Here is a 14,872-nt window from a genome sequence, read left to right on the forward strand (position 1 = left end):
GTTAAAGTTTCGTTGGAACGAAGTTACGGAAAAATCAATTAACAAACGGAGACGTAACAATACTGTGACTTTACTCTCGTTTAGAAGTCACGCTTTCAGTTTGTTTTTGTGTGCATTTTTTATAATTTAAATGATAAATGAAAACAAAATATAACTTACTGTATAGTTATCAATAAATTTCGGGATTTTTTAAAGGGTAAGACAAGTTTTTAATCAGGTGTTGTAGGTTCGTTAAGTAACTGTTATTGTTCATATTGAAGATTATTTCAACTCTACTAAAAAAGTGGATTGCAATAATATTTGAGCAAGTAGTAGAACAAATAATAACCAAAATAATTTTGTAAGTTTCTAATGTTAGAGTATAAATGAAATTCTTTAATTAAGTCATGCTATTTTCTCTCTGTAGGCTATCACATATATATTTACTGACATGCAAACGCAAGAAAGACACGAGCACGCTATGGCTTGCTATTACGCTACCTACCGCCGAGCAGCAGCACTCTGTCAATGGTTTGATCAAGTGAGTTTTTTATAAAGGGGGTCGTTTTATAAATCAGATTTTCTCATTTAATTAACAGTCTGTAAGTTCGATAACTATCAAATTTTCAAAAATAATGGCAAATCAAATAGTAAATATTTATCGCAGAAAATTTTGAAAATACCTCTGAAATTGAAATTTATCATAATAAATAAATAAATATGTTGTAATTTAAACCAGTATAAACTTAACAATTAGAAGGATGTGTAATGAATTAGCTTTGAAGTTTTTTCTTTTTTATCTTTTCAACTGTTTTAACATAATATTTGTCATACATAAAATACTAATGAATAGACTCAGCAACTTAATTACTGAATTTATCCACCACATGCAATTTTCGATATTTGATGCGAATTGAATTGTCTTATATTTTACTTAGAATTGAACGTAAATAATGAGATTCACTGGTAAATCATCGTTTTATGCGTTTAACCGGTAGGTACTGAACAAAACGATTTCGCGGGACTTGTCTCAGCTAACGGACTTGTGTAACACGAAAGAAGCTTTGCTTCGTCGAGAGAGAATTAGACTTATTAGAATTAAAGTAAGAGAAATTACAGGAAAAGACGTCGAATACAACATAGGTAAGCCCAACTCACATTGTTATCGTTTTATTCAAAAGTATTTTTAGAATAATGTACTTTCAACATGAGTGTTTTTCGTTAACATGGTAATTTTCTGCGCCACCATTCAGAAGTCATGTAACATTTTTTTTAAAGGCAAAGTAATATTTACAGTAGGATTAAAGAAGTAATCAAATTTATAATACTTCTCATTCTAAACTGCACCAAAGTGGATTTCCCCTAAAGAGTATGTATGGTACTCCTTAAGGATTTAGTAGTTAACAAAACCTACCTCTTAATTACCAAACAGCCTAGTACTGCTTTCTTAAGGTCTCTAACACAATGTTCAAGTTATTTATCACCTCGAGAAAATTCTACATTTGAACTCGGAACTGAAAAAAAAAGAAAAAAAAATCCTTAAGCCATTCTTAGCACAGAGTTGTTGCAAGATCGCGAGTACCCGTAGCAACTCAAACTCTCAGGAATCGATGCAAAATAAGTCCCAAGCCAGTAAGGCTGCATTGCATTATTTAAAACAAACATCAAGAACTCGTAGCGCTTATCCTATTAGAAACGATCGTTGAATGGTACATAGACCTATTTCAAATCAGGAATGTTGCTTAGTGATTAACACTAAACGGAAATATGTTGATTACAATAGTAATATCGACATATAATAAGTCTAAGTCTGCGGGCCGCGGGTTCGAATCCCCGTCCCACCAAACATGCTCGCCCTTTCAGCCGTGGGGGCGTTATAATGTGACGGTCAATCCCACCATTCGTTGGTAAAAGAGTAGCCCAAGAGTTGGCGATGGGTGGTGATGACTAGTTGCCTTCCCGCTAGTCTTACACTGCTAAATTAGGGACGGCTAGCGCAGAAAGCCCTCATGTAGCTTGCGCGAAAATCAAAAAACAAACAAACAAACCTTTCTAAGTAATAGCTTATCTAATCTTATCTAATATGTATACAGAACCACAGGTTTAAGTTACATATAAGTCTAGCCTGAGAGTGCCTGTTTACGCTTTTTGAAAATATATTTACATATAGATGAATAACCGCTTTTCAATAAAAAACATCGATATTATACTTTCTCTTCTCCAACACAACAACGTTCTTTATTTTTTCTGTAAAATATCGACGACAGTATATAGATGTTGCTAACTCCTAATATCACTCAATCTACCTGAATTTCAGTCAACATGCTACAATGCACAGGGTTTATAAAAGCATTCTAACTACGCTGTGTTTGTTATTCGCTGAAAGATTTTTCACTTAGTAGTACCACAGGTCCACAGCACGAGTGACCAACAACGTAAAATTTTTGTTGTTGTTGTTGTTGTACATTAAAAAAATATAATATATTTGTGAAAAAAATCACAACCCGAAATATAAAAGTTGATTTGCTTTACTCCACGCCCCCCAGTGGCATGTCTAGGGACTTACACCGCTAGAAGCCTGGTTTCGATACCCGTGGTGGGCAGTGCACAGATAGCCCATTGTGTAGCTTTGTGCTTAACTACAAACAAACAAAACAAATTTACTTCACATAAGTTTGATTCAATATCGAAGTTCGTATGGTTTCTTGAGAAGCAAACAACACTTAAAATGTCACGGATTTCTCAGTAGCAACAGTCTCAATATATATATATATATATATGTGTGTGATATATATTACCAGTAACAGTATAAACATGTTAATGAACTTATTTAACATATTGATACTTAAAAGTTAGTGGTCGGCGATAAAACTGGTTCTGTTATCGATGTGATTTCCCCGAAAGGGGACCAAAGGCCGTCTGAAGGGGCCACCTGTTTTAACCACTCGCACCACAATACAGTAGTATGTTGTCTGTCAATCAGTCAGTAGACACTCAAAATGACGAAACATAAGGGATGCTTAAAGTTGCAATTTGTACTGTATCATGATATAAAATGCTGTTTAGTTTAGATATTATTGATGAATTTGTTTTTGTGAATGAATATTTTATTATTCTTTATTTTTTGTTATAATAAGTTAAAGCATGTGATTGTAGGAAGTTGTGTTTATAAATCATTGACGTTGAAACTATCGAATGTCGCGTGCAATACATTGACGTCGAGAATATAAAAGGCGGGCAGACGAATTAGGTTAGACATATAAATAGTGTGAGACGACCAAAAACAGCAGACAGACAATAGCAGAAGAGAGTAAAGTTACGGGCAAGGGAAAGTTCGTCTGCTCTTAACTCTTATTATGACAAAAACCAAACAATAATAAAATATTCACCCACCAAAGTATATTAATCGATAATATCTAAACCTAACAGTCTTTTATATCATAACAGACTGTCGTGACGTCAGTAAAACGTGCGCATACCATGAATCACGAGAAGAATTATGCAATTTGTAGGCTAGAAAACAGCATGACATATGAACTTCAACAGCAAGAAATTAAGATATGTTTTCCTTAGTTTTGGTTTTATTTACTCTTGAAACAGAACACTTCGGGGACCCTGTAGAAGTATATCTAGCAGTGTACGGTATACGGGATCACGGAGTGTTGATACTTTTTTAAAGTTCAAATACTCATGTAGTTATTTTAGATTATTATAATTCAAAATGGTAACTACAAAACAAATAACTATAATGTAACTGCACTTCTTTTTTAAATAATAATCTTTTATTTCTTAATGATAATATCCCACTCACACTTACGAAAACAGTTCCCAAGACATCTTAGCCTTCCCATAGTAATCCTTGCTCTCACTTATCTCACCCCTAACTTCCCCGTCCATAACCCCACTTTCCAATTTTCTCTGAAAAGTATCTGTAGTGGATTTTTTCCAGAGGGAATAATACACGATTTTTTAAAAGTACACTAGAAATTATTTCAAAATAAACTTAATAACCTTCTACCTATAGTATACGATCTTCCGTGTTCTCATCTCATGACGTAGATAACCACTTCACAAATATATCATATGGAACATCTAAAACTATAGAAATAATTAGACTCATCATAAACGTCTGGAAATTAACCTCGATAGAGACGTCAGTTTATAAATATTCATGACCCCACAATTAAAACGCTAAAGTGGTGGGCAAAACACGGTTAACCCATTGTGTAGCTTTGTGCTTAGAAAAAAACAAACATAGAAATCAATAAGAGTACTAAAAAATAAAATCCAGAATCTCACTAAAGAACAGTTTTTTTGTTGTTTTTTTAATTTCGCGCAAAGCTACACGAGGGTTATCTGCGCTAGTCGTCCCTAATTTAGTAGTGAAAGACTAGAGGGAAGGAAGCTAGTCATCACCACCCGCCGCCAACTCTTTGGCTACTCTTTTGCCAACGAATAGGTGGATTGACCGTCACATTATAACGCCCCACGTCTGAAAGGGCGAACACGTTTAGTGGGACGATGATTCGAACCCGCGACCCTCACATTGCTACTCGAGCGCCCCCTAACCATCTGGCCATGCCGGTCCCACTAGTCAGTAGTCATACATAATTTCTGTCAACTTACTCGTCTCTTAATAGAGCAAGACCTAATTCTGGTGTAAGCCCCCCAGTGGCACAGCGATATGTCTGCGAACTTACAACGCTGGAAACTGGGTTTCGATATCCGTGGTGGACAGATCACAGATAGCCCATTGTGTAGTTTTGTGCTTAACTTCAAACACACACACACACACACATTCTGGTGTACATTTAAATTTATCTGTTGATGTATTAAGGAAAATGGCAACACCTCATAAAAGCTCTATTGCTGTTACCGATAGCGAATAAACTCATATTTTTGATGAATACTTTAAAGGCACCTTCACTGCTCCTCAGCTAAACACATTTGACAGTAGTAATTATAACTAACATAGTCATATAACCCCAATTGCTCAATCTACAATCCAAAATTTTACACAACGATCTGGAACCAAATCTATACTTTCCTCCACAATAAAATAAAAAGACCCATCACCATCTTAAAAACTACAATTAATATTAAACGTTCAAAAACTCAGCCCCTGGCAATCAGCAATCCTTTGTGGTACAGGAAGGAAACATGTGTTTTCTACTTCCTTGGTTAATATGTAATTTTTTTGAAATTTCTATTTTTTATTCAGTTCGGTTTGGACACAGAAAATCCCTAAAATAAACACATTTTTTTGTGATTTGAAGTAGATATTACACTTAATAATCAGTTCAACTGGAATTCACATTTCAGCAAAATTATTCAAAAATGCGCTCAGCAATAAACTAAATCCGAAAAAATGCGCTCAGGAATAAACTACTTCCGACATATGGGAAATTAATTGCTGTATAACTTTCACTCTATTACCTACGAAGATTTCATTATACCACTAATGTAATACGGTTGTATGATGACTTGTAACATGTCTGTTAATACCTTTCATAACTAACGAACACTTCAAAACCGAGCATGACGTATAGCACTTAACTCTCTATACTTATACTCTCACGTGCCACGTAGATAAAGGTCCGATGATCTCGATGATCTCAACGGTTAAAAATAGATTTATCAAATTAGTTTCCACATTTTACAAAACAGAAATCCTCTTTCATTTCAATTATTTAACACAGCAGCAACCTGACCTCATGATGACAAAATATACCTCTTCATTCAGCTTAGTCCTCAACACATAATGTTAAATCCACCTGGTCTGTTAAAAGTACTAGGTTAGCCTTATTATTTTCCATGGTCAGAGCTTAAGTATTTTCGTGACTTTCGAACAACTTGTTTTTCTTTTAGAGTTTAATTTTAGGTTCTAGCTTGGCCATTTGTTGAGTAGATTCTTCAGCGCCGGAGTAAAAGTAGGTGTTTCTTGGGGCACTCCCGTTTTCCCCCTACCTCAAATTATTTGGCATTGGATCTATTGATCTTCACTGCCTATAGTCGGACAACACCCACCATTATCCACCGACATCACACTCTTCTACAGTCAGACAACACCCACCATTATCCACCGACATCAATCTCTCCTACAGTAGGGCAACACCCACCATTATCCACCGACATCACACTCTTCTACAGTCAGACAACACCCACCATTATCCACCGACATCACTGTCTCCTACAGCCGGACAACACCCACCATTATCCACCAACATCACTGTCTCCTACAGTAGGGCAACACCCACCATTATCCACCGACATCACACTCTTCTACAGTCAGACAACACCCACCATTATCCACCAACGTCACTCTCTCCTACAGCCAGACAACACCCACCATTATCCACCGACATCACTGTCTCCTACAGTCAGACTACACCCACCATTATCCATCGACATCACTCTCTCCTACAGCCAGACAACACCCACCATTATCCACCGACATCACTGTCTCCTACAGCCGGACAACCTCATATGAAGGTTACATCCACTGGTAACTACAGTTTTAAAAAGAAATATTGTATGAATGGTACACCATTGGTAACTATAGTTTCATATAAAAAAATCTTGTATGGTCATGTCAATTAAGTTGAAGGGCATCATACAGATCCCAGGCCATGAAATATGATACCACGCATACACACCCAGCTGCTAGGCTGGGCCCCACTGACAATTTGAAGACAACAACACATGTTATTTCATTCCAGTCCCAGGAGGGACTGGCGAACCAAACTGGTAGAGTGTAACTCCCTTTCGTTGGCCAAGCGACCATAATACGAAAAAAATGGGAAAAGAAAGGAAGATATGGATGAAAGAGCAAAGTCTTCAAAGGAAGTGAAGATAAAGGATTGAAGCATAGTGACATGAACTGGTAGCGTAAGTGATCGAGAGAAATGGAGGCTGGCACAGTGTAGGCTAAATCAGGGAACGAAGTATGTTCAGGAAACAAGCAGTGGAGTCCGTGAGCATTAGGTCTCGGGATAAATGAAAGGGGAAAGAGGGAACATTGGTACTGCAACATGCTCGGGGTCATCAGGCAAAAGTCACATAACATAGAGTTTCAGAATATGATCAGACAGTGTTAAAAGAACTCTTGTGCTATGGACGGTGGTGGCCAGAATGTCGGAGAAACAATTTAAAGAAAAGTAGACTGTTATATAATGTATTGTTTTGATAATTAAGAAATTGGTGTTTTTAAACTCAGACACCAATAACATGTACACAGATCTGTCAGTTGCATAAATACTTGATCTCCTTGATATCTTGAATATTAATTGAGATTAATATTTCTATCTTTGTTAATTTTTACTGAAATTGTTTTGGCAAATATAATGTTTATGCAATGAAAAGTCACAAACGGTCGTAAAATAAGAACATTTTGTGCTGCCATCTAGCGACCAAATATTAAACGTATTTATGAAACATGAGAATAATCTATGCTTATAAAGTGAACTCAATGATGGATAGTAGTTTTTCCTTTTTTATTATTTCGCAACAAAAATGTGTTTGATAGAAGAACAGAATAACAATACTGTTATACCAGCTGTGAAACACTCGATAATGACAGTTAGATGCTCAAATAAGGCTATAACTCAACTTTAGCACTTATTTGTAATAGATTGAATGTGGGGGCCATTTTTTCTCAGCTCATCCCTACATACTAAGCACTACCATGCTTAATGATTAAGCTTATAAATAGTTGTTTGTCAACTTACTATCATATTCGCATAGTGTGCTTCCATGCATAAGTGCTGTATAATATTATTACTAGCTTAATTCAGTAGTTATAATTATGAATACAATGCCATTTGATTTATAAACAGATTCATTTAAATTTGCTTTTATGATAATATTTTCTTTTTGTTTCTATTAAAGTGAGGTTGTGTGTTTGTGATCGTCTTCTACCACTAACGATTGCTCTATAAATCGGTTATAAATGTCAGCATTATTCAGTCACATCCAAGTACACTTGCTTTAATAAAGCTGCAATTGTTTGCTTGTATAAGTAACTCGACCTTCAGATTATTTGTTTACTTATGTATAAAAAGATTGTTTATCTCATTTTTTTGGTTGCTAAGCAAAGAATTGGTTATTTATTTCAGACGCAGAAAGTGAAATAGACGACACGCCTATGAATGAAGACAGAGTCCAGCTGTTTCAGGCCGCAAAAGTGTCTGGCAAAGTAAATAATTTTCTTGATTGAACTTAGAAGAAATCCTTCTTAGCAATTCTGTTATTTATATGTATACCTGTTTCGTTCTTGAATGAAATTTCAGTAATTGTGGCAAGATTTCAAAACAGTGAGGGATATTGCTAAAAAAATGCCAGTGTGTACAGTTCTCAATCATTATTTAATCTCGAAGTATATATACACTCTATAGTTTCATTCCCCGATATTAACCTTTGCCATCTTCTTTCTAGTTCACAGGGCTCAAAATAATCTAATAACTCTTCTTTGTTTCTCATTCAATTTTTCGAGTATAATTTTTGTTGAAATCAAGTGACATGTAATGTATTTATTTTCAATTATATTTCAGTATATTTAAACTATTCTATACAAAAATATTGATTATTCAAATCACGTGGGCAGATTGCTTATTGTTGTTGGGTAACGTGTCTATTTCTAAAATGTTATTTTATATATTAGTTTTAAGTCACATTTATGTAAATGGCCATTTTGTATTCATTATCATTCTTACTTGTAGAATGTTGTTTTGTTAAATAATAGTTTCCAAAATCATATAACCAGAATAGTAAATACATATTGATTATTATTTCCTTACTTGCATAATTTTACTTTGTTCAACACTAGATTCCAAAAGCGTATGATTAGTATACTTCTTACTATTACTTTTGCTTTCCTGTTGGTTTTTTCAGGCTTCTTCTGGATCATTAGACATCTAAAGACATATACATACCGATATACTTACATCTTTTGTTTTTTATTTTCTTACTATTTAAAATTAATTTCCTTAGAATATTGGTTTACTAAAATAACATTCATATAATACTAACACTGAGCAACAACAAACATTTCTCTGCTACTGGAAAAAATGCAACTGTTTCTGAGTAATTTGACGATAGTGATTCTAAAACTCATTTTGAAAATTACTGATCACCTCTAGTTTTCGAGTTGTGATAGGTTTATTCAAAATATTCTTAGATATCATGAAAATAATTTTTAATAACTATATATTTATTGAAAATTGCATTTAAGAATGTATAACCTGCATGCTTTGATAAGTTTCTATCGTGTTCACAGCATGAGCAACAGTAATCGATGGCTTGGTGTTCCCATTGTGCAAAAGTACAGTTTTAAGACTAACTTTAGATGAGTAGATAAAAAGTCTCCATTCTTGAGGATGATTTGTAGAACCAAATTCTTCCAGTATAGCATCAACATTTGTACAGAAACACAAATTATCTTGCATGCTGTAGTGAGAAGCGAGACTTCAATAAATTGGAACTCTTGTTCCTGGAGCTAATAAATTCCATTGCTGTAAACGAGAGCCAAGAAGTTCCAAATATTGCTTTAATAGAGACAAGTCACGAATCAGATCATTTAGTTCTTTTTGTGTGATCAGATGATACCGTTTATTTTGAGGTGCTACCGGAATAGAATTACTACATGAAAAAGATGAAGCTGATTCATTGTCTTTTTCGCAGAATAACTCTTCTATTTCCCAATTCGCTGATGGATATGGCACTGGAAGACCATCCCCATTAAGTACTGGTTTTATTTCAGTTTCAATATCTGGATAGTTAATGTATTATTTAGTTTTGCATGAATATCCAGAAACATTAGTCATGCAAAAATAACAGTCAGTTAGATGATCTTTGGGTTCACACCATATCATGGGGACTGCCAATGGTATACTTGCTCTCTTCGTATTCAACAACTGTGTCAAGTAAGATATGCTAACTGTACAACACGCATGTGGAGCCCAGTATTTTTCTTGGTCACCAATTTTACATAGTGGTAGCAAGCTATCTTTACCTTGTAGGTGATGTTTTTTCCTTCGTGAAACTGTAATATATTATCCACAAATGTAGCAAAAAATGTTTAGGTGATTTTTACACATTCGGACTTTACTTGAACTGGAGGCAGCCAGCATTTTAAATGATTTTCTAAAAAGTGTAAACGAATTTATGTTTACAGAACTAAAGTTTAAAAGATTTAATAAACAAAGTTTTGCAGAATTCGATTATATCGTGGCTATGATGCGAGGAATAAGATCGGAGAGTTTGCTTTGACTGTGTGTGGAACGAGGCGAAGTGACCAACTGAGTGATTGAGAGACAACTAAAAGAGAGGTTTCTGACTCTGCCCCTTTTATGCTCGGTCGAGAGAGTTCTCAAATGTTCTTGCAAACTGAGTATGTGAGGGTTTCGTGATTCCCGGGCGGAGCAGGTGAGCGTGTGAATGAAGCAAAAGTGGTGCAATTCGCTACAATTATATCGAAAACAAATAGCACATACGAACAATATATTTGGAATTTTATACCAATACAATACTCTCAATGTCTGAAGTTATGAAAATGTTTGCCTTTTATCCATTAAACTGTCCAAATGTACTAAGTTGATTGCATGGTATTTTACATAGTGCTGATAAAATATGGAGATATTAAAATAACTCAAAATGTAGAGGGATGGACAAATTCTGAATACATTTTTGAAATCAGCACCATCAAATTACCCAGAATCACTTGAGTTTTCTTCAGTAGTAATTTTTGTTATTGTTGTTGTCCTGTAATCCAAGTTACATCAAATGACGTTCACCAATATGTAATCGTTCTTGTATGTGTTTTTCATGTAATGGTTTTTTAAGTTTGTTTGTTTGTTTGAAGTTATGCACGAAGCTACACTATGGGCTATCTGTGCTCTGCACTATCGAAACCCGGTTTCTAGCGTTGTAAGCCCGCAGACATACCGCTGTGCCACTGGGGGCCTTGTTTAAGTTACATCAAATGATGTTCACCAATATGTAATCGTTCTTGTCTGTATTTTTCATGTAATGGTTAAGTTACATCAAGTTTGTAGTGTTCAGTAATAAAGCGAATTTCTGATGAAAGTCCAATGCAGTGTACAGAGAAGGTTTTATTAAATTATCAACAACTATTTTTGTCTGACCATTGAACAGAAACCACCAGATGACTCATAATTTCGAAGGTGCTGCTTGCTTTTTGTTCCATGGAACAGCGTTATTGTGATAAATTATAATATACTGATGCTTGTTTTAACATATTACTTAGTTATACTGTTGAAATGTGCAGAAAACAACCTTTGTGGTTAAAAGGTTTTAATAGCAATTTTGTTATCAATATTATAATAAATAAAAAATGTCTTAAGTATTGTGTGTGTATATACATATGTGTAATTTTTTATATTGTATTTTGGACGTTATGTCCACAAACTAGGGAAACTAAACTAGTTTGTTATGTTGTTTCAACATAGAATGGAAACCTTGCCCCGACTCCAGAAATGGCTCCAGTACCAACCCCAGTTCCTCTATGTGACCTCGCGCCTCCTCCATCCAATGAGCAGATATTTGGTAAGTTATTTAAATTGTATTCAATAGCTATATATATAGGTGGGCATACTTCTGAAGCGACACCCATCGAAATGTTGAGTGACTTATATGATCTTTTCTATACCGTTTTCTTTCTTACGCACGAGGTTTTACCTGTTTTTGTCCATAAACTTATAACAAATGAAAATATTTGATTTTTGTTTTTAAAACCACGTACAGCTTGAAAGGACTTAATATAAGGTTAATGAAACCAAATGTTATTTTAACTAGCTATTTATATAATATTGCAAAATGTTTGTATAAAATAACCTTAAATTTATTTATTTTTAACACCTGTCAAACGAGCCATTCCAGCATGTTTTAGTACTAAGCCTAGGATGGTCATTCCGGAAACCGGTGATTTAGAGTTATTTCGATAGATCTCGATGAATGAAGCTTTACGTAACTTTTAAAACGAAAAAAAAAACACACTAAATATTAATGAAAATATGACATGACGAAATCTATATGGATTATACTATAGTGGTACCATACTTAACATTATACCATCCTTCTTATATTTACTCTTCATTGCAGAAATGACATTTATAATTTGAGAATCGCAAGGAAAATCATCTTGTAATGCATTTTACATCTGCTTCAACTTCAACACTGACTCTTTGGGCTCTACTGTACCGTTAGTTTTACACAATATTGAAGCTTATGATTCCAGTCCTTTTCGAAGATAACGATATTATTGTGCCCGTTTTTTTTTATGTTTTCGTTGTTAGTATAGTAATCAACTGGCGAACCTTCGATTCAGTTGGTATGTCAAATCGATTGGGATATCTTCAAATAAGTTCTTCCCTTATCCAACCTAGACACATGGTTTAGCTTAATCGCTATTCCTAAACCATCACATTCACAGACACATCTAAAACATTTCAAGCATTATTCATTGATACATCGTTTTACTTTACATTTACAAGTTAATTTATCCACGTTGTTCCTCATGGTCTCGGGTCAATCACGGGTCTGGTCCAGCGACCTAAACCTTGAAAATTGTCAAACGTCATCTTTTTGTCTGATCAAAACAACTCAAAACCTTTCCGGAATGACTCATTGTTTTTTTTTTATCTACATCGATAGGCTGGGCTGGCTCGTGTGACAGATGTTTCTTTTTAATTGCAAAATTGCACAATGGCCTATCTACTCTGACCCCCTTGCATTGATCGAACTCCGATTTGTAGCGTTACAAGCCTTCACACTTCCGCTGAGCCACTTGGAAATCTTTTATAAATAACTATTATACCGTTAATATTTTAACTTTAGGAAAAGCCCCTCTGTGGCTCAGCAATAAATACCACAGCTTAAAGCACTCAAATTCTGGTTTTAGAGTATAAATTCCCCATTTGTGTAGCTTTGTGCTGAATAACAAACAAAGAAACATACAAAACCTAGGGAAAAATACTTGAATAAAGACGTAGAACACGTAATGGTAGTAGTTTGTAAATAAGTCACTAGAGGTACTGTCAAGATACTTTCGAATTGAATGTGTATTCATCATATTGTTTAAGTTTTAAGTTAAAACCCAGAAGTTTTTCGGGTGTTTTATTTTTAAACATGAATGTTTTAATTATTTGTTAGTTGTAAAGGTGTATTTATAAGCATGTTTTATTGTATGTTTGGAAAGTCATTTGTGTAAACAGTATTTTGACAATAAAGTTAATAATAAACCAACTTTTATTCTCCATATAATAATAAAATTTATTACAGCCAACATTTTACCATTGCGAAAATGGCGAAGCTTTGGCTGAAATAAAAGTTGTTTTTCTTATTATCATATTGAGCTTGAAGATCATTTTTCTTTTCCCTGACTTTATTGCCAGTATGTCTAATTCCCTCCAGCATGCACTACAAATTTTGGAAAACAACAAAATATATAAAATGTAGTTATTGTTCCCGTTGCGATTCGCAAAAATTCATTTAACAGAGAAGCGTTTCGTTGTCAGACGGTGAAATAACGTTTCGTAATTATCTTAAAAACTGAAAGCTAAGGAAGATATTTTGTTCGTGTCAGGTAAAATCGATGAATTAAGAAAACGTCATCAAGAAGAAGTTGAAGACTTCAAGAAAGGTCAAGCAATGAACTACGCCAGAATGGAAATGGGGCTCAAAGAAAAGCTTAATGAAAGACGCAATCGACGCAATCTGCGAGAAACACAAACGCGTATGTTAGAAGCTCTTCAAACGTCACAATAAGCACTTCTGACGATGACCACCAGGTGACGCATATATAATGATGCTAGACTGTGATATGAATTGTGGTATTTATTTTTCAGTAAAAGTCAATAAGTTGTTTAGTTTTTGTATATGATAGATCCCTAGGCAGTTGGAAGTAAGTTTTCGAGTAAAAGTTAACTTTTTTTGTGTGAAAATATCCACATGATTATGTTTGAAACTCGTTCTATCTCATTTATTTATCTTATTGTGTATTTTTTTACGTGATAATTTCAAAGTAGAAATTTATATACAGTAATATTTTCAAATAACACTTATTTTGGTATATTGATTTATCACGTGCCTTATTCTTATCAATTTATTTATAATAATCCACCCATTTTATTATATCACAGACTGATAGTCACACCTGTATCAATTCTAAAACTTTAATATGAACTACTAGCAGTTACATTACAGTAAAAACAGCTCAAATATCCTTGTCTTTTTTGTGTCCAATTAACTGGTTTAATGCTCGAAAATAGTCGTACTGAAAGTAGCACTTAGATAAGTTTAATCTAAAATAAGTTAATATGATAATGTGAATTATTAGTGTGAATTAAATGTGACAAATGTACCAAACTTTCTGTGTAATTGAGGCAGCGCTCACATTGCTGTAGAACATATATTTTATATTTGTAACTCTTCTTATATGTCCATACGTGGATCAGTATCGCTGGTACAAACGTGAGGTCAGCTTTCTGGTAGTAAACATCAGATAAAAAACCATGGTTAAAACAATAACTTATTTGTTTGTTTAAGCCCGGCGTTGAGCAAAAAAAAAATATGCAGAATGTCTGAATGTTTGTTTGTAAGCGTAGCATTTACTGTATTTATTTTTGTTTGTCTGTTGTTAAGCACTAAGCTACATTTTATTAATTTGAAAATTAGAAGCTTTAGTTGATCTAGTAGCTTTAATAAAAGACAGGTGGTATCAAATTTATCATTAAAAAAACGCCAAATCAATGTTGTTCTATGCCCAGGAAACACAAAATAATTAATTAAAGAAACCCAACAGTCTTTTAATGTGATTTAGTTTTATAAATTATGTAAAAATACTCTATTTTATTCACTCAATGTTGAAATAGTGTAC

General features: G+C 34.1%; 1 protein-coding gene across 1 annotated transcript in view; it reads left to right on the forward strand.

Moving 5' to 3' along the window:
- Window positions 1–13,840, forward strand: part of LOC106458330 — a 51,199-nt gene extending 37,359 nt beyond the window's left edge. Inside the window, exons 9-13 of the mRNA XM_022384912.1 lie at window positions 407–520; window positions 978–1,122; window positions 8,094–8,173; window positions 11,445–11,541; window positions 13,580–13,840. Coding sequence (XP_022240620.1) covers window positions 407–520; window positions 978–1,122; window positions 8,094–8,173; window positions 11,445–11,541; window positions 13,580–13,761 — 618 coding nt within the window. The 3' untranslated portion in view covers window positions 13,762–13,840. The remainder of the gene's footprint in view (window positions 1–406; window positions 521–977; window positions 1,123–8,093; window positions 8,174–11,444; window positions 11,542–13,579) is intronic.
- Window positions 13,841–14,872: the final 1,032 nt, after the last annotated feature.

Source organism: Limulus polyphemus, unplaced genomic scaffold (assembly GCF_000517525.1).
Source record: "Limulus polyphemus unplaced genomic scaffold, Limulus_polyphemus-2.1.2 Scaffold22, whole genome shotgun sequence".
NCBI lineage: Eukaryota > Metazoa > Arthropoda > Merostomata > Xiphosura > Limulidae > Limulus > Limulus polyphemus.